The following is a 20,721-nucleotide window of genomic DNA, read 5'->3' as shown; positions in this document are numbered from 1 at the left end:
AAAATTATATATCATAATTATAAAAATTAAATTGTAATTACATGTAAAGCTATATTAAAAGTAGATAAACTGAGTATTCACAAACAAATTTTGAGATTACAAAAAATTTTCTTATATTATTCTTAAACTTCAATCTCATCTGATTTTGGCCCTAAAATGCATTTTCCAAAGTGTTTCGGTTCGTCCCTAAAGTATTTCTCAATAACATTCTGTACTTGGTCTACAGTTACAGCCAATACACGACTGCGATATTGCAAATAAATATCATACGAGGCACCCAAAACGAAGCTATCTAAGCTGACTTCCCCTGGACTAATGGGCCAATCTACGAGTTGTAAAACGGCAAGTTTAGCCTCAAAGACAGCTTGCTCATCAAGCTTGTATCGGTGGGCTTGCAGCCACTCATACGTCTTATCGAATACCTTCATTGTGTTCGATGCGTTAGGATCACGATAGCTGTGAACATTAAAGAGACCATCAAATCCTATCCTGGCGCCAGCACCGTAAGCTCCGTTTTTCTCCCGCACCACAGGCCACAAATACTTGGAAGTGAGGAATTTTGCCAATACTCGTAGAGCAGGATGATCCTCATGCGCATAAGGAACTGCAAAGAAAGTCTTTGCGCAGAAGCTTAATGGCATATCTAAATTGTGGTAGCGGAAAGATGGTTCCAGCAAGAATATCTCCTTGGCTTCAATATTATGCTCTAGTATAGGTAAGTGGGTTAAAAATCTTTCATAGTCGCCCAAAATTTTGAATACATTATTTTCTGATGTATTAATTGCAACACGCAAATTACTTCTGCTAAAGACCTTAGATCCAATACTCTTTAGACTATCTCGAATGGCCTCAATGCTATTCTCCTTGACATACTTCTTCATATAGTCTATGTGGTCAACTCCTGATAATAATGACTTCAATTGGGCTGCGTTGGTTACCAATGCAGAGGAAGCAGTCATGACATGTAAATGTCCCAATTTTGCAACGTCTAGTGTTAACTTGGTAATATAATTTGTTACAAGCATCTTGAGCCGATCAATATCCTCCAGCTGAAAGTTGAGCAGAATTTCTTCACAGAGTTGAAACATGTCCCACACGTTCTTGTCGAGGGCAAAAGCCTTCATTAAGAGTCCCAGGCGATATGTCTTACTATCTGTTACGTTCTCTACGATTTTAGCCGTACACTCTAAACGTGCCATTTTTGAACGAATTATATTGTCGAATTGGCGATAGTCGTGATTGGAAGATCCCATTTCGCTAAACACGTTACAGAATAATGGCAAGAGCATCGCATCGTTCAGACTTAGTCCAGTGGTATTGAACATACACTTGAGGTAGGTTATCCCGGCTATGGGCTCATGGCTGATCAATGTGGGAACACCTCGAAGGGTTATCTCTTTTATTTGAGGCCGCGGAATCGGTTTTTGAACGTCGTTTATTGATAAACACGGCAACACATTTATATTATCTGGTGCTTGCTGTAAGGCCTCGAGTTTTAGGCCGTTTTTATAAATCTTTTTAAACTCTGCGTCGTTAGTTTCCTTCAGTTTTTTACGAATTAGTTTCGCTTCAGCTTGACGTCTCTCAATTTCATGAACCGCGTTTGGACGCATGATTAGCGTTAGCTTATGCTTATTATTAATAAAATATTTTTCCAGTTTCTGTTCGAAATAGTTAGGATTGTCCTTTAATTTGGTTTGCAATTTTTCAAACAATTCGGAGATTTTTAAGTTTGCGACCACATCACCATCATGATTCCACAATACTGTGGATCTATATAGCAAGCGCTTACATTCACTTTGCTGTTTTCGGAGTAGCTCTTGAGTACAAAGAATAGCTTCAACAAGCTTCGAATCAAAGCCTTCCATAATAACCTTATGCACTGTATTGTCAAAGAGTTCTTCAAATATTTCCACATCATTATTCGCAACATCTTGCAAGCCCACATTGAAATAAGTATCCTTACAATTTGGCAAATATCCAGTCCATTTGGTGAAACCTCCAGAGAAGTTAGGATCTATCATGCTCTTGTGGAATGGAGAGTTGGGACTGCGAATCAATAATTCCGAAAGTATTTTAACTTCAAAGCTCTCTTGAATGTCGGTTATATCACACATCAGCAAGGCGATTCCTACTCGGTTCTGATGGTCCAAACTGATACTAGAGTCTGGTCTACCCTGAATGGAGGCACAACGTGGTTGAGACCAACGATCCTCTGAAGGTATGCGACTGAAAGATGTATCTATACGATCATAATGGGATAAATATTCCTTATCGATCAATTCAAGTGTCTTCTCTAAATCAAAAGAGCCATAGGAAAAGATGCGTGCATTACTTGGATGATAATATTTGTTATGGTAATTAACTATTTCTTCGAGTTTTAACTTTGGGATTTCCAGTTGAGTGCCCGGCGCAATGTGCCCATAGGTGTTAGGCAGAATGTAATTAAGCATTTTCTGTTTGAAAAACCTGGAGTTATCCGCATAAGATCCTATCATTTCGTTATAGACTACGCCCTTGATAACTATATCTGACTTGGGGTTATGTAAGTCCTGGTGCTCCAGACGCCAACCTTCTTGCAGAAAATCCATAAAGAACAAGTTCGGTCTGTGATGTTTATTGAATTAATGAACTATTATTTTAACTTTAATTATTAATTATTTACCTAAATACCGCATCCAAATAAACCTTCTGCAGGTTCCTGAAGTCGGCCTCGTTCTTAGTTGAAAATGGATACATTGTGTAATCTGGTCCAGTCATTGCATTCATAAAATTAGCAACTGATCGAATTATCATTTTGTAAAAGAGATCCCGAACAGGTAAATTTTCTGATCCACACAAGACGAGGTGCTCCAAAACATGCGGCAGGCCCGTTGAATCGAACGGTTTAGTGCGAAAATGAATTGAAAATACATTTTGAATATCGTGGCTATCGAGATGCCAAAACTCCGTGCCTGTGCCAAGATGTCTCAAGGTGCACGACATGAGTCCAAAGTCCGCGATGGGTTCAACACGTTCACAAAGGAATCCTTGGTATATGTTTCCTTCTTTATAATTATATTTCTGTCCATCTATTATATAAGGCATACTGCTTTCGATTTCTTTCGTTGTGTTGGCGCTGCTGACAACACGCTCTACAGATGTGGCATTTTGTAACGGAGATTTAATGTGTAGTATCCTTACCAAAGGGCGCTGCACCGACTTGAGATATTTGATATGTCTAATCATATTGGATCTATCTTAATTTAGAAAGGTGCGTAAGAAGGCCAAAAATATTCATAAATTTTGTGAATTTAGAAAATAGTATAGTGTTAGTGAAATATATGATATGGGCAACTGAGACTTAGTTTTTTTCTTTTGTAAATATATAATAGTGACAAGGAGAAGTGTGAGATATACGTTCTTAACTTTTGTGTGCGGTTTGTTATTTTTCTACCCTAAAGGTACACACATATGTATATTTTTAAACAGCGCTAAAAGTCGAAACGAGAGATAGTTCGTCTGACAGTATGAACACCTAGATCAAGACAATAAGAGATTTAATTTTCTTGGACAGCACTTGTTATGTTTGCACGCAGATCAAGTTTGTTTCGATTATTTGCCACGCCCATTTTCGCCCCTGCAAATCGAAAAAAACGAATAACAATCGTAGTTTAGAAGCTAGAGTGATATCGATACATACTATAAGAACTTTAGTGCTCATGATTCCTGAAAATTTGAATGCGATCAGATAAAATTGTAGAAGTTATTTAAGAACTACTTTTGTGTGGCAAAAAAGTCTACTTTGTTGCTTTGTCTGACATTCTGCTATGCTTAATACTCAGTACTTGTATATTTTAAATGTATTGCAAAATCAATATATCATATATAGCCTTCGGCATATTTTAACATAGTAATTTTATGGTATATTAATATGGTATATTTTAAGAATAATACTGTACTGTTTTGTTATTGCTCAAAATGGGTCACGAGTATCTCACAGTCGAGCTCACCCGACTTTAGTTTTCTTACTTGCTGTTGTTGTGTTTTGATGTTTTTGGCTCACGTATAAGCTACTAATAGCAGTAAAGTGTCAAAATAAAAAAAATATATATTATTTTACCATGACGGATTTTTATTACAATAACTATTAAGTGACTATAAGCTTAACGTTGCAAAACAGTCGAATTAAAATATATGTAGATAAATGGTACATACATAGATACATATATATGCTTGATACTAATACTTATTTTAATTTGCTAGATCAAGATTATATTATATTACATATAGTATACAGTGTATACTTATGCATAGTTTATATACAAAAATTACAAAACGAATTACGAATAGTATATGGCAATTGGCAATTAGCAATTAGCATTTACGTTTGCCCTTCCCGTCTACTTGTTGAAATTTTCAATCTGCTGGAGGACCCAACTGCGAGATGCTGTCTGACTGAGGTGCGGCGGACATAAGATGGTTCCTGGATGCTGACCAATTAGCTCCTGCAGCGCGGCCTTAGACGGCTTCGGTGCTATTTGCGGTGGACCATGATGATGTGGTACCCACCACTGGGGGGGCGGTGGTGGCGGACTGCGAGGTCTTTTCAGTTCGTAGTCAGTGCTGCGCTTCTCATTATTGTCATCGCTGTAAATGGCTGAATCGCGAAAATCATTCTCTAGACTATCCTCCACTTGCTGTTCATACTCAAAGCTGGACGAGGGCAGCTCGGCCGCAGGGCGTTTGCGCTGCTGTTCACACATGCTGTCACTGGATGTACAGGACGATGAGGTCAGCGAGAAGACGGAGTCGCGCTGCAGTGATGCTTCCGAGCTGGCAATAATGCTGAAGAGCGTCTTGGGATCCGCATAGTCCACATGGGCCATACGCTCACCCACCGCCTCGCTGCCCTGACGATGCAAGATGCTCTGGCGACACATTTCGCTCACATCGGAGACACGTCGCTCCGGCGGACGATTGCTGCGACCAAAGGCCATGCTAAGATTATCAATGGACTTAAGGGCTCGCGGCAGCAATGAGATCTCCGAGTGGCTGACATTCTCCAGAGTTGGCTTGCTGCCAGAACCAGGATTGCCATTACTCAGCAGACGCTTCATTAAATTCTTTGGTATGGGACGAGCATAGAGCGCCTCATTCGGGTCATCGTCACGTTCGGTTTGTCCCGTCGACTCCAAGCTCAGGTTAATGACAGTTGATTGGCTGTCACGCTTGAGCGTTGATCCCGAGCTTGATTCGGAGCCAGTGCTGTCACGCTGCTGCACTGCATCTTCGCCCACGAGCTGCAGCACTCCTTCCGGCGAGTAGACGAGCGTCACATAGTCCGATTCGGGACGCGGTGCGGGTGGACGTTTCTCGCGTGGCTTAAAATATTGCACAGACTTGGCACGTCCCAATATAGGGGAAAATTTGTAGGGCACATGCACATTGCGCAGCAGCGTCTCATAGATGGGTTCTTCCTGCTCCTCCCGCTGTTGCTGCTGCTTAGCCTGCTCTTGCTCGGCTTCCAGGGGCGGCGGAGAACGTGATGGCGGGCGTGGCGGCAATGGAGGTCCTTCCTGTGCAGGACTTTGTGGACTCAGCGGCGTGATTGCCTGACTACTGTCGCGTCGCATCTTTTGCTGCTTGTTCTTGTTGTAGATCCGCTCGAATTCCTTGTTGTTTTTCAACAGATCCAGCACAATCTCTGCATCTCGCTTAGATTTCTCTACCGGCGACAGCGTTGCCATCTCTACTTGTTCCTCATAATACTGTCGCTGCGACATATCGAGAATATCGGAGGCGGACACGCACGTCTCTTGTGCCTCCTCAGCCAGCTCGAGATCCTCCGTAGACTCGGTTATTTTTAACACGGTGCTATCAAACTCACTGAGATCCATATAGAACTTGGAGCAGCTCTCCTTGCGGCTACAGCGTTGCTTCTTCAGCGTTGCAATTCGCTTGGGCATAGTCTTGTGGTTATACTGTTTGACCTCAAAGAAGCCCTTGCCCTTCGTTTTGCGTTCGCTCAGATCCGGCTTGCTGCCGCGCAACGAGGCAGCGCTATCGTCATCCGCTTCCGGCCGCTCGTCCAGGCTAAATTCCCCAATGCGTGGGACTGACTTGCTGCGCTCCTTGAGGGCCTTGTAGCTGAATACTGGACTCTGGGACTTGGTGCGGCTGCGTTGATCGCGCAGAATGCACAAACAGTGCTCCTGGTCAGAGCACTTGCAATGCTCCTTGCTAGGACTCGTCTTGGCATCCGTCGAGTCGCGTTTCCCACTGCGGTATCGAACTGCAGCGGCCAATTTCTGAAGCGCCGTATCATCCAGACTGTTGTTGCGCGACAGAGGCTTAGAAGGCTTCACCGGTTGATCCTGCTGTTCCAGCGATTCATTAAAGCTGTCAAAAGAACTGGAGTTGGTCACTGTCTTCCTCTTGAACTTGGAGTTACGCTGACGAATCTCACTGCGGCGACATGCATTTCGTCGCTCCAAGTAAGTGGGCGTAGAGTTACTGCTGGAATGCAGACTCCACTTCCAAGTACTGCGATCGGGAGTGCGATCTAAATAAAATAAGGAAACTAAATTATTAGCATCTAGTAGTGAAAGTTAGAGACACAAGGCGTCAAGCAATATGCTGGGGATGATCGAGTGGACGATACTGTCGACAAACACCAGCAACATTCTAAGCACTAGTAACCAGAGCAATAAGGTCATCATTTGACAATCAATTATGCAGACTTGTTATTAATGTAGTACGTGCAGTGATTAGTTTGATGGAGTTGTAGTTCAATAACACAAGCATAAAGCGTCTCAAAACCTTTTATTTTTAACGTGCTACTACCAAAAAAATGCGTTATGTATCTTTAAATGCTTATTCATGCTATAAGGATGCTATTACCACCCAACCTAATTTGATTGCGCAATAAGATCGTTTTCTTAAATTCTTCCTCTTGAAGACTCGAGACTGACTCACGTTTCTTCTGAAAATCTTAATTATATTAATTGTATAAACAAATGTGTTAATTAAAAATGTAACCCGGACAAATCTCGGTATGAACCTGACTAAATTACTGATGTGATATCGTCTATGCTTAATATACGACAAAGTTCTCGTTTAATACGAAATTCGAAGTATTTCGACTTAGTACCTGAAATTAGGATCAATTCATTCGTCAGTGAGAAGCATTGATCAAAAATACCTATCCTTCGGTATCGGTTATATGACAAATATAAAGGCATATTCACACTAAGTTTTACTTATGTTTGTGCTCTTCCTTCCTCTAAATACATTTTCTCTGTGTTTATTTATTTGATTTAGATCCTTACAAAGATGCACGTCAACGTCAAACTACTCCTTATGAAAGTTACACCTTAAGCTAGTGCCTTGAGTCATTCATAATGGGATTGATGTTAGTTAGTAGGATAGCATTACTTGCCACAAAGTCAATAGATGGATTAATATATGAGCATGCTGGACACAAACCAGTGGAGCAGTAAGCCAATTTTAAGCACAAACCAAAAAGCGAAAACAGTAGCGGGGTAATTTGGTAACTCAAGATACTTACTAGACTTCTAGACCGGAAATTGCAGGCTTAATTAGTCTATGCCAGCGCCGTCAAATACCAGAAAAATTACTACATACGATTACGGTTACGATTACAATTGCATTATGCGATAACTATAACAGTTAAGTTATACTAAATTATATAATTTAAATTATTTGTTAACATTTTTGAATAGCATTGTGTCTATTTATTATTTGATTTATTTATTTGTTTTGATTGCATTTGCGTTTATTATTTTAAATAAAATTTTGTTTTGTTTGAGCTTTTTGGGGCGGTAAGAAGAAGGAAGGAGGAAAAGTAGTAGCGCTTAGTTCAGTCTCTGGTGTTTAGCCTTAGGAACGCCTTAAAACTAATTAAAGTTTTCTTTTCTTGTTTGGTTTGGGTGGTTTAGTTTTAGAATGCATCACTGGTAGTACTACAATGGTAAACATATAGCAAATATATATAATATATAATAAATATAAGTACTGAAAGTTAAATCAAGATCAAATTGTTACACAGAAAGCCAATTAAAATGTTACACAACTAGTTTTAGTTAGTTACATAATTGTAAAAAATAAACACCGCAACCAATTAAATAAACAATGAAATACTTTTCGATGGCGACCCAAAACACATAACGTACACAACAAATATAATTCCCGAGGTACAGTTGTGCTGAGCAACAATTAAAATGCACAACATTCACAACATTGTCGCACATAAATCAACTTGCCACTGAGACAACGACGCGTCCGTTGTCAAAAGCGAATATGGCACGATTTTTGGCCAGAAAGCTACAGATGAAAATTGAATTGAACGAAACAGTCAAAAGGTTTCCTTCCCCCTTTGCTTCTGGTATTTGTGGTTATGTCACTCTCTGAGACTCTACTTGGAGCATGTGAAGTGCAAGTGCACTGTCCAACAAGGGTTTATCTTTATCCACAGTTTAAAAACATTGCGATTTAAGAGTTTTATAAGAATATTGTCTTCTGTATAAGCTATTATTAGCACAACCGTCACATACACAATGCGCTGAAAACTTTGAGAAAAGCAAATTATCCTAAAGTTTAAACATGTGGATATGGTGTGATTGAATAAACTTAGAAACCTCTGCACTAAGAATCTAGACGTTATCGTTTTAAAAATATGATATTATAAATACATATTTTCTTTTCGTGAAATCATAATAGTTATAAACAATATGTTTAGTCAACTTATTTCAATACTCATTTTCAATTTTGAGAAATCTATTAATAGAATACTTTACATTTATCATTCATTTAAATAAATAGTCATTTTAACCCTCTAAAAGTATAGTAGAGATTTTTAACTTTATATAGATTTTTTGCAGTGTATGAGGGATGTTGAGCAGGCAATGCCCGCATAACTATAACTAACTACTTCATTCAGTCCTTTGCCAAAGTGTTATGTGTATTTTGGTCGTCGTCACCAACAAACTAAATCAAACAAATAACGTCAACAACAAAAGCACACACACAGATAGACAAAAATTTGTAAATACGTAGAGAGTAGGAAAAGCTATGCAAAAAGCTTGTCGGTTAGCTTAGTGTGGCTGACACTCACCTTCCTCGTTGCCCAGCTGGTAGACAAGTTCCTTGGCCCGCGTGGGTATGTCGAGCTCCTCGAGCATAACACCTTTAATGTGTTGCGTCCAGATACGCTTCTGGTCACGATTTCGGGCCGTCAACTTGATTTGATTGCGCGGCTCATCGAAGGGTATAACATAGAAGCTGGTCGGTTCGCCTGGCAAATGTTCGCTAAGCATCAGGTTCTTTTGCTGCAGTCGAAAAGAGAAGTGTTAGTTGTCTGTCAGTTAGTTGGGAGAACTTGCGGCGCTCTTACTGTTATGAGGCTCTTGAACTGCAGTCGTCCGTCTTCCTTCTGCTTGGTGATGATGAGCATCGTCTCGAAGAGCAACACCTGACGCGGCTTGTTGTGTTGCTCCATCAGCAGACCCTCGTGCCGCAGCTCACGTAGCACGCTGAGATCTGTTCAAGTGGAGATTGTTAGTGTTTAAAATTTAAGTTATTTCGCAGAATTTCATGGCACTGGCACACTCACCTGGTCCCATCCAGCCATCCAGTATGCCAGATAACTCCTTAACGCGACTCTGTTGCTCCTGCTTGCGCTTCACCTGATCAATATTGTGGGCCACCTGGCGCATTATGGCATACGCCTCGGCCACCTCCTTGACATCGCAATGCTTGCGAAGGCTCTAAATATACAAAGGTGGATCATTAAATGTTGTTAGGCAGGCGACATAAGGTCAGTTTTTTACTCACGTCCAGGAGCAGATGGTACTTGAGTATGCGTTGCACCGGTTTCAGCAGATACGAGCCAAGTGGCAGGCGGTGTTGCAGCAGCTTCTGCGTGGAGGCAAGCAGCGAATTCGTGTGCTTGGCCTGCAGCAGTTTGGTCAACAGCGAGATGGCTTCCGGGTAGCTTGTGCTGCACAACGAAACCGGCAAAAACAAAAGACAATGTATGTTATAAAGCTGCTGATTTATGGTCAACCAAAAATGAAAAAAGTAAAAAGTACTGTTGAGCTCTTCATCAGACAAACATGAAATTTGAATTTAAAATCAACTGCAAGCAATCCGCTTGTAGGAGGATCTGGCTTGGACTCAGAGCCAGCTCGCAAGTTGAACGTTGACTCCATTCATGATAAATGTCCAGCTGTCAGTTGGGGCGACAAATCAAACTGCGACCATCAGCGGCGCGCAGTTGACTTCAAATTGACAGCGACAGCGGCACAGCCAAAATGTCAGCCTTTTCTTTTTTTTTTTTTTTTTTTAAATGGAACATGGAGCCATGGAGCATGGCGTGCCTGGACTGCCAAAGACGCCATCGCCATCGCTGACGCTGTCGCTGTCGATGTTCGTGTCCCGCTGCTGCTATCGAGATCATTTTGGTCAGCCCGTTAACCGTTCTTGGCCAGCATATCTGAGATTTTGGCAGACACGCCAAGCTGACTTGCTGTCTCTCGATTCTCTTGGGGAAGAATTGCAACGAAGTATTCTTTTACTTACCAGTAGGTTGTGTACACATCAAAGCGTTCACGTAGATCTATGAAACATTTGGCTATTTTGGCCGGTTCCATGCCCGAGTTGATCAGCTGTTGCAGCAGTATCGAATTGAATTCGTAAATCTCTTCAATGTTCGCAAAGAGAATTTGCAATTCGTCCAGACGTAAACAGGCTCGCTCCTTCCAGTCCAGCAGATAACTATGAAGAACAATTTATTAGTCAACTACCAGGTTGCAGTTTTTTCCTCAACTCATTCACTTACCCTTTGATCACCTGACCGAGATCCTCGACGAAACTCCGCTCCGAGTCCACAATTTCAAGGCAGGCGCGTTCCAGCACGCTCATCGCTGCCGTATGATGATGATGATGGTGCAGATGATGATGATGATGATGATCGCCCAGCTCATTCTCACTCTCGGCCAGACTCTCCACACTGGCCAGATACGAGGTGGTTGTCAGCTTGCCATTCAGCAATTGATCCGACCCAGAACTGGAGCTGGACGATGTCGAGCAAATGGAGGACGATGACAGCGGACGACTCGTGAGACGCGCCAATTCACTTAGACGCACCGCAAACTTCGGCTTGATGTCTGTCAATGTGTCGAGACTCTCGGCCGACAACTTGTTGGCTTCCTCCAGCTCAGCAAGCTGCTCGGCTGTGGGCAGCCGCAGTGGCATGCCACCGCCCAGGGTGCTTGCTTTGTTGTTGTTATTGTTGTTGTTGTTGCCATTGTTGTTGCTCTGACTCTTGAGCTTGGTGCGCGCATAAGTCTGAAGTGGCGATGTCGAGTTGCTTGTGGCTCGAGGAGCCGAAACACTGCGCACCAGTGGCTTGCTAATCAGCGGCTTGTTAATGGCCTCCACCAGCTGACTGCAGGTAACTGCATCGTTCTCGGACAGTTCGAGTTCCAAGAGTGTTAGCTGCTCCATGTGCTGTGTCACCAGATCAAAGTTGATAGTGTCCACAAAGGGTTCGGGACTCAGCGGCTCACTCGCCACCACGAATTCCTTGGGCCGAGGCGGCGTTGATGGCGCCGCCAGTTGTGTACTGGTCACTGCCAGTTGCTCCATTTCAATCAGTTTGATGCTCTGCTGTGATTCGTAGCGCGGCAATTTCAGTTTGGCAAACGGTTGACCCTCGAAGTGGAATGGAGTGCCAGGTGCCGCTTTATTGGTTGGCGTCTTGTCCTCATCCACAGCCGCTGTTTTTCGTGAGCCACTGTATTCGTTGCTGGCATCGAGTGCGGCAACCAAATCGCTGCCCGACTGCGTCGACAGTTTGCCCGCGATCTTCGAGAGCGGCAGATGGGATAGCTTCAGTTTCGTAGGCGCAGTAGAGGCCTTGCCATAACGTCCTGGCGTCGGACTGCGTTGCAAGGGATGCAATAGATGTGGCTGCGGCTGTTGCAGTGCATCAATATCAACGGCATTCACATGCTCCGCATCAGAGTGTGTAATGATGCGTTGCACATTCGGCGAAAGTACGCGTATGTTGTTGCCACGCCGTGAGTTTGAGCTGCCAGTGCTGCTGCCACTTGAGGCGATGCTGTGACTGCTGCCCAGCTCCTGACGCCGCTGCACAAAGCGACTCAGCTGCACGCCATCAGCCTCATCACGCAGACCTGCAACCACCTGAGGTGGCGATGTCGCTGTTGCTGTGCCTACTGATGTTGTTATTGTTGTTGTTGTTGCCACCAAGTGGGAGTTTGCCTCCGAGTCAAGCGTGTAGCTGCCCGAGTGATTGTCGCTGCTGTGGTTGCTGTTGTTGCTTGTGTTGCTGGTGTTGCTCGTGTGGCTGCTGCTGCTGCAGTTGCTATTGCTGCGCTTAGGTGTTGACTCGCCACTAGTTTGATTGCCTGCTGCAACTGTGTGGTGCTCAGTCTTGCTGCTCGCTGCACCGCTGCCAACCACCAAGCTGCTGTTCAGTGTGTCATAAAACCCCAGCAGCGATGGTGCCAAGTCTGTGGTGCTGCCTATAAAAGAAATCGAAAAATGTTAATAAGTAGAAGTAGATTACATTGTTACATTAAGGAATATTGTTGCTGAAGTTTGCCAAGAGTATAATTGAATAAACTATTCAAATTGTGATTTATTTCTGTCAAAGTTAAACTTCTTCAAGTAAGAGTTTCGCTGCCTATTTTAGCCCATGAGATAAAATATTATACAAAAATAATAGTATGAAAATTCAATTTAATTACTACGCACTAAATATGATAATAAGAAAAGATAATAAAAAGATCTATGCCAAATTCAAAAAAGCTGCCATTGAACAATGAATACGGTGAAGAGTACAACAAGTAAGATAGATACGGTCGATTCTGCATGACTGTGAGATACCCACTACCCATTTTCAATAAAAGCAAAACATTGCGGTATTATTCTTAGCATATACTATATATACCATCATCAATATATACCATCAATATATACCAAATATACCACATTGATTTAAATACAATACAGTAAATTTTCAATAATTATAAATGCAAAAAAAAAAAAAAAATAATTATGTTTGCAAAAAAAAATTAAACTGGATTTAACACGTCTAATTTCATATCTTACAAATTGTTTTCATCTTAAATTTACTTCACATAGTCGTTAAGATCGTGTAAAGTAAATAAATATAAAATATCAGTTGTTTAATCAGCATTTATAGCCAACTTAATAGATTCCCTACTTTAACTTTATTATTTATATAAATTCCCTGGGAATTCAATTGCTTGGCTGTCACTTCCTTGTGAATCAATTGAAATCGAATTACAACAGCTTTATTACTACTGTTGTACATCAATAGAATATGGTTATAAGTAAGTTATTTGTTATGGACTCGACAGCTTTGTGGTCCTCAATTAAATATGCAAGAGTCGTTGATCATGATCTGCATTCCTCGTGCTGATTTATGCAATTTGCAGTCTTTTGTTTTCTTTCAGTGCAAGAGCAATCATTATAGCTATTGACGATTGACTGGCATGATCTATAATTTATATATCAAGTGTGTGTGTGTGTGTGTTGTGTTACGTTGTGAATAATGTTATTAAACTCGCAGTTGTGTAAGGTATTTTGATTAATTGAACTATTTGTGAGAAATGATGAGCAAAGCTAAAGCATGAACATCATGCCCCATGCCAATTGCCAGTTGCGAGTTACCAGTTGAATGTTGCCCCCTTGCAACTGTTGCCAGTTGGTTTTGTGGTCGATCGAGTGCTGCTCTTGCGACTGCTGCCATGTTGCGTTGGCATATCAATTCACATTTCAGGCCAGCAGGCCAACTTGCAGCCAGACAGACGTACGGACAGACAACCTACTTATTTATGCAGCCAACTCCAACTTCGACTTCGACTCCAATTCCAAAGGCGAGCAAGACAGCGAGAACTGAGAACATGAGCACCCCAAGCCAAGAAGCAAGAGCTGTGGACCAAGTCTTGACTTGTTGCCTTGACTGATGGCCGCGTTCTTTTGGCCCGTTCGCTTGCGCGTCCTGCGGCTAAACAACTCAATACATCAACTCGCCGGCTTTAACATATTTCATTTAACGCAACAAAATTATGGCAAATATCACAAAATGATGTGAAGCCGATGCAGCCCATCAACGCGAAGCACGATCGTTAGACCGACAGGAAGACAGACAGGCTGACAGAGTCAACATATGGGAACATGAGAGGTTGTTGTAAAACGAAAGCAGCTCCACATATGGGTAGCACATTTATTCTAAATATTTCCGATCCATATATTCCTGCCAACTTTACCACAAATTAACTTGTTTTAAAATAATAGAATTAATTACGTTAATTTGTGTGATAAGTTTTCCTAATTAGATTATAATTTTGCACAATATTCTATGTAACCCAATTCTTTGAAAATTGATTGTAGATCTAACTTTAATTTAATATTATATAATATTTATTTATACGTAGAACGGATATTTATAGCTTCTTCTTATTCGCCCAGTCGTTGACTTTGCTACAAAGAATTTTTGGATGCGTGCAATAAACAAACTTGTGATAAAAATAGTAAATTTTTTTCTATTTGTAATTTTTTCTTTAATATGTCTTAATAATTATCAGCTTTCATCTAAGAGTTAAATTAGAATTCAACATACTTAAGCTTGCCTTTGATTCCTGTTAGAGTAAGCAAATTTAAGCTTGAAATAATAGAATGATAATCTACGCAAGATTCTATAGAAGTTTTCTTATGATCTCTAAAAATACATTATTTAAACTGCTTTATACTTGCACAATATACTTCCTGTTTTGCAACTCGATTTATTTGCCTTTTTAATATATATGATACAATCTTTATCTGCAATTTCTTCGCATCCTAAACAAGTGTCTTCTCCCTTGCAAGTCACCTGCGAAATTTCTCTTTAATATTCCCATGCAGTTAGCACATTCTTTTCTTGGCCCGCTCCGCCATTTGCGGTAAGTGACTTATATGCGTGCCTAATCCAAAAGCATAATCTTTTAGCACATTTGCCTAACAGCTCCGAGATCTCTGCCCACAGTAGTCAGTGAGTAAAAACTGTGCCGACTTCGACTTGGAGGCTCAGCAAATCAGGCAATTAACTTTTAGACTGAAGAACACCGGCTACCGAATGCAATCGGCAATCGGCCAAAGCCAGAGCAAGAGCAGGAGACGGAGCCGGCAACTGGTTTTTGAGCTATTAAGAATGCAACATTAGCATAGACAGGCATCGTCATTGGCATCCTCAAGCGTCGCACACACACCTATACCCACACACAGTAGCCAACGGGCCGCTTTTTCTTCTTCTCTTCTAATTGCAAACCGTGTCAATGTGAAGCCGGCTAAATGTTGTTGGCTGCATTATTTGTTGGCAACAGTTGCGGCCATCGAGCCTCACGAACAACAATTAGTTTTGCCTGCATGCCACGCCCACTTTGTCAGCTGACTGACAAACTGACAGACTGAAAGAGCGGCTAACTAAACTGACAAACTGATGGAACACTCACTTGCTAACTGTCTGTCTGTCCGTCCGTCTGTCTGTCTGTCTGTCTGTCTGTCTCCCTCGACAGACTGACGACAAGTCGTAAACATGATTTGTACATTTAATTTTCCATCATTTTGTTTGTTGATTATTTCAAATGCTGCAGAAACATGCGTGGGTAGCAAAGCCAATGACGGAGCCTCGTGACGCCATCAAAAAGATCTTCCAGCTGCCTCTCTGACCCACTTTGGTGGCTGCAGTTTTTCTTGCCTTAATTGCCAGCCGTGGGTTGTGAAAAACTGCAGTGCAACCAAACGGGTATCGGGCCATGGTTATGTCTAGGAAATGACCAAAAGGCTTGAGTTTTATCATTGTCACCCGTTTAATTAACAAGAATCACAATCAGTGTTTGCAGCCAAGCTACAAAATACTCCGCAAAGCAGAGGAAAATTATGTTGCCGCGTAATGATGCAAGTTTTGTTGGTTACTTAATATCACATACAACATCCACATCATTCAGTAAATCGTATTAGCAAGCCTGAATAACACTTTTCATACCCGCTACCAGAACCCATAAAGTCAGGGTCAACAGCCAAGATAATATAACATATCCATGTCCGTTTTTTCTTTGCTCCGTCTATCTGTCCGTCCGTCCGTATGAACACCTAGATCTCAGAGATCATAAGAGACATGGTTATTATTTGCTTTTTAATGTAATAATAGATTAATATACCAAATAAATATATTGGCATAATTTGGAATTTTTAGTATTTTAGTATATTAATTTGAAGAATAATGCTGCACTTTATTGTCTTTTTAAAAATGGGTAACGGGTATCTTACAGTCAAGCACACTCGACATTAACTGTCTTTCTTATTATTTATCCAAATATGATTCCATTATTAATATAATCTTTTTAGAAAATAATACAATCATGTAACCCCTTCCTTAAGTTTCTCAAAATTGTTCAGTAATGTATAAATCCAAACGGGAAGGACTTAATGAAATTTAAATAGTTAATTATAAAACTATTAAATTCATGGCTTATCATAAACATTTTAACTTTATTATGTGGATCAATATTAATTTATGTTAGCATGACTTTTACATAATTCGTGCCTGCACAAAAACACTGCTTAAATGCCGCATTTCTGTGCGCGCAGCTGCAACAAGTATCAAGTAGTCCGGATTACAGTGATTACTTTAATCAATTTATGGCATAATTTGAGGTGACATTTTTATGGGCGATTCGAGGGACTAAGCTCGAGCTAAGTCGCCCTGGCAATCAGCCAACGGATCTGGCAGCAATAAAACTAACTTGCAACTACAAAAGCAGCAACAACAATCAGAAGAAATATGCAACAAATTTGCATTGTCGCATTGTCACAGAAAACAATGAAACGCATTTCGTAATTTTTGCAATTGGAGTAGCCAAAAGCCCAAGTCTAAGCCAGAGGACATTGAGACTTGGCTGCCAGCTTTTGGTTTCATTTCATGTACTGACCGTCACACACACACACACAGGCACACACACATTATGACGCTTGCCACATTTTTGTAGCACGCTGCGGCCCTTTGTCAGTTTTGGTGTTGCGTCGTGTCGTGTGGCGGCTTCAGGTGTCAGAGCAGCCGATGGCCGATGCAGTCAGCCGATGCTATCGTCCGTTGTGGCCCGTTTAAAGTGCGCAATTTATGGCACAGCTGACACAATTTCATAATGCGCGAGACGCAAAGTCTGAGACGCAGACTAAGACTGAAACGGAGATTGAGTCTGTGTCTGAGTCTGTGTCGGAGGCTAAGACTAAGGCTGAGATTGCATACAGCATACAGCAAACTGCAAAGTCGATGGCTGGCTCAAGATTACGCGATGTTATTTGTACCTCCTTCATTTTGGTGCAGCTAAAAATAGCGCAGCGCTGTGTTTTGTTTGCCAAAAGGTCAAGCAGAAGCTGTTGACAAGCTGTAAGCGTAAGTGCTGATTTATATGCCGCTCTCTGCATACTCGTAAGTTGAAATTGTGGCATTGAATTATGCTCAGCGTGGCAGGGAAAGTCCTCTCCTTGGCCGCGCTTTGCTGCCGATCGCAATCGCAATCGAAGCTGCGAAGCGCGATGACAACTAAATCGATTGCTGCTGTTGTACAACATGCAGCAAGGTTCCCCTTTCCCCCTCTCTCTTCCTCTGGTGACATTGCGGCAGCGACTGGCACGCACCTTGGCCAATAGTTTAGTATCTATGCAACGACGTCGCGCGTCTTGGGCCAGCAGCTGTTGATGGCATTATATTAATGCGCTTAGTCGATTTTCTATGGTGGCGTCGTCTGGGCAAGGTAGACACACACACACACACACACACACTCACACAATGGCACACACAATTGATATTTTAATCGGTATTTCATTTTGTCTGCTCGCTGGCGCCATTGGCCGTGTTTAGGGAAATGACCAGTAGCAGCAATAGCAACACAAGCAACAGCAGTCCCCACACACACACACGCACACACTCGCAGCACTGATTGGATCATTAAAAAGCCATTGGAATACGAGGCAACAGCAGCGCAGCAGCAGCAACATCGACTATCACTGTAAACGTGTGTTAAGCCAATTCAACGCTTTTAACTTGCTCTTTTCGGCACGCATTTTGCAATTGCCATAAAAATTATTCAATGTGTCGCAAAATGCGCTTAAAGCACACACTAACACACACACACACTTACAGCTGATAAGCGCTCTTTGCTTATTGTTTATAAATTGAATGCTGATTATAAAATGCTAACAAGCGAGTTTTGTGTCTTTACATTTCATGGCAACACCTGGCAGCCGAAGCATTATAACTCAATCGATATCGAAACGGAAGCAAAAGCTATAAACAAATGCATGCCTCATTGGACGACAGAGGGAGAGTGCAACAACAACAACAACAAAAACAACAACAACGTCAATACCAGCTCTCCTCCTACTTGGAAAAAAGCATGTGTGACGAACTCATGCTCAGCATTTTTTTACTGCATTCTCTATATACTATATGTTATACATACATATAACTCAATTTTTATTGCGGATGCAGACAACACCTCAAACAAAGCAGAACGGAAGTCGTTCACAAGTCGCCCAAGTTCCTACTCTAACTGCAACTAATATCAATTTATGAGTAAATAAATAAATAAAATAAAATTATATTGGTTAGGAGGTCAAACATAGTAGGAGGTTAAAGCTTTTACACTTGTGAATAGCAATTAAAGATATCTTAATATATAAAAGTAAACTGTAAATAAATATTTTTGAGAAGTGAAAGGCAATGTTTAAAAAAATAAGCTTCGTTATATATTTTATATTTGCAGAATTACAATTTATGGCATCTGAATATGTAAGCAAATTGTAAAACTTAAACTGACTAACTACTTCTACATTTCTTGTATTTCTCAATAAATTAATATATAATATCTTTCAAGTAAATGTAAAAGCTTACAGAAAGTAGACTTGATTTATGATAATCTACATTGTGCAATCGTAAGTCTTAATTCGAAAGTTATTTTCCTTATAAACAATTAAACAGCTTACTTCAAAAGTAAAAGCTGAAATACTTTATGATTCTATAATAACATTTTCTGATATCTAATCAAATTCTTAAATATTATATAATATAATATTTATTTTTAAATTTAATTTGAACTCATAAATAACTTTCTACTGAAAATCAAATTTAACTTCATCAACTTTTCTAGACTTTACTAAGTTTTTATTGCTTTATACCGTCAGTTTGAATAATTACTGAAATTTGCACAATTTACAGCTGCATCGAAAATGATTATCTGAAAATTAGAGAATTGTATAATAACCTTTTGCAAATTCCTCTTAGCATCCGCTCAAACTGTGAAAGAAGTCTGCAGCAGTTTCACAAATTACGATAGAGCATTGGAAATTGAGGCAATATTTGCAGAGCCAGACGCATAAAACATATAGTATAGAATAGTAAATGTTCTTAAAGATCATCTCCCCCAGCGCTGGTTAACTTCGTCGGCGCATATTTTATTTTTAGACGCAGCGCAGATCGCATGGTTCAGAGGCACTTATGGTAAATGGCTGGCCTAGCTTGCTCCCCAGAGCTTGCCATAGTTGCTCCATTACACGACGCGGGGCATGGCAATGTGGCAACTTTTGCTTTTGGAGCAGACACAGAAAAGTCTGCCACAGAAACAACAATAACAACTCTTTGCAAATTCCAGCGAAAAGTGAAATCCTTTTAAGCGGCAGCAAACAAAATCTAGGAAAATGTCTGAGCGAGAGAGCACAAGCTGCAAACTGCAAACTGCAAAGCTAATGCCTGGGCAGGCTGTCCCAAAAACGTTATAAATCTTGTTCATATTTGCACGTGAACAAACGACAAGAGCCGACAAACAAAAAACAAAAAACAGAAAACTGGACAGCAACAAAAACAACAACGATGGACAGTCGCAGACGAGACGAAGCCATAAATGTCACGCAGCCGGAGCATAGACGATGTGTTCCAGGCTGCAGCAAAGTTCCTTCATCTCCACCTCCTCCTTGCCTGCCTGGCATATTAGTTTTCCACCCAGCTACGTGCTAAATTCCATGGCCAGAAATCCATTAAGCGCGTCCCAGTCTCAGTCTCATGCCTTTGCTTTGCCTTTGCTGCCTCGGCCCGAGTGCTAAAATCTCATAAAACGTTGGCAGCCCGCTTTCCAGGCAGCTGCTTCTAAATTAACCCACCTCCAACTCCATCTCCAACTCCAACTACAAATCTCAACTGCAACAGCGCCGAGGAGGCCACTTGAGGCATGCGACACTTGCAGTCACGCAGTGGCAAGCACAACACCAACAAAAACAGCAACAACAATAGCAGCAGCAGCAGCTGAATTCTGTTGCCGGCGGCTTGCACTTTGCACTTCAGCCCGAAGCAGTCTCGAGTGTCGTCAGCAGCATGCGAGGAAACAGCAAAGTCCACAATGCAGCGAAGACCCTCAGGCTACCCTGTAAAAACCGCTTTCTAACAGCACCGTTATTTTTAGAATCAGATTTGAAAGCTTAAAACCAAATTTAACTAAAATTGATTGCACATGCGAATACTTCTTTCTACTATATTTCACAATTGAACTGAATATTAAACATCGACTTTATATTTTAGTTATTTAATATATATTTAAATATTTATTTTGTTTTTTTTTTATTAGAGTATTTTAT

General features: G+C 41.1%; 2 protein-coding genes across 7 annotated transcripts in view; both read right to left on the bottom strand.

Annotated features, from left to right (window-relative positions):
• Positions 1–54: 54 nt before the first annotated feature.
• LOC117570067 (presequence protease, mitochondrial-like) lies at positions 55–3,347 on the bottom strand. Of its 5 annotated transcripts, none has more exons than XM_034251505.2 (3): positions 3,184–3,347; positions 2,666–3,134; positions 55–2,607 (listed from the first exon to the last, which is right to left on the bottom strand). In XM_034251505.2, exons 2-3 carry the CDS (start codon positions 3,085–3,087, stop codon positions 123–125), a joined length of 2,907 nt encoding a protein of 968 aa, XP_034107396.1. In that variant the 5' UTR covers positions 3,088–3,134; positions 3,184–3,347; the 3' UTR covers positions 55–122. The 5 variants fall into 5 exon arrangements, with proteins under 5 accessions (XP_034107396.1, XP_034107397.1, XP_034107395.1 ...); XM_034251506.2 differs by having other exon boundaries at positions 2,666–3,121; XM_034251504.2 differs by having other exon boundaries at positions 2,666–3,118.
• Positions 3,348–4,104: 757 nt separating this feature from the next.
• LOC117566414 (myosin-M heavy chain) overlaps positions 4,105–20,721 on the bottom strand; it is a 63,652-nt gene continuing 47,035 nt past the window's right edge. Inside the window, exons 2-8 of one of the 2 annotated variants that reach the window (XM_034245934.2) lie at positions 10,841–12,551; positions 10,582–10,776; positions 9,835–10,000; positions 9,614–9,767; positions 9,395–9,540; positions 9,116–9,329; positions 4,105–6,544 (exon numbers count right to left, since the gene is read on the bottom strand). In XM_034245934.2, coding sequence (XP_034101825.1) covers positions 4,383–6,544; positions 9,116–9,329; positions 9,395–9,540; positions 9,614–9,767; positions 9,835–10,000; positions 10,582–10,776; positions 10,841–12,551 — 4,748 coding nt within the window. In that variant the 3' untranslated portion in view covers positions 4,105–4,382. Of the gene's footprint in view, positions 6,545–7,734; positions 7,965–9,115; positions 9,330–9,394; positions 9,541–9,613; positions 9,768–9,834; positions 10,001–10,581; positions 10,777–10,840; positions 12,552–20,721 lie in introns of those variants that run through there. The other variant, XM_034245935.2, reaches the window with a different exon arrangement.

Source organism: Drosophila albomicans, chromosome 3 (assembly GCF_009650485.2).
Source record: "Drosophila albomicans strain 15112-1751.03 chromosome 3, ASM965048v2, whole genome shotgun sequence".
NCBI lineage: Eukaryota > Metazoa > Arthropoda > Insecta > Diptera > Drosophilidae > Drosophila > Drosophila albomicans.
This window is presented reverse-complemented; position numbering and strand designations above follow the sequence as displayed.

Bases quoted from the DNA above. Each gene is read 5' to 3' on its own strand.
- LOC117570067 (XM_034251503.2), bottom strand. From the start codon at position 3,228: ATGATTAGACATATCAAATATCTCAAGTCGGTGCAGCGCCCTTTGGTA. The intron at 2,608-2,665 runs GTAAATAATTAA...TAAACATCACAG, and splicing joins TATTTGGATGCGGTATTTAG to ACCGAACTTGTTCTTTATGG.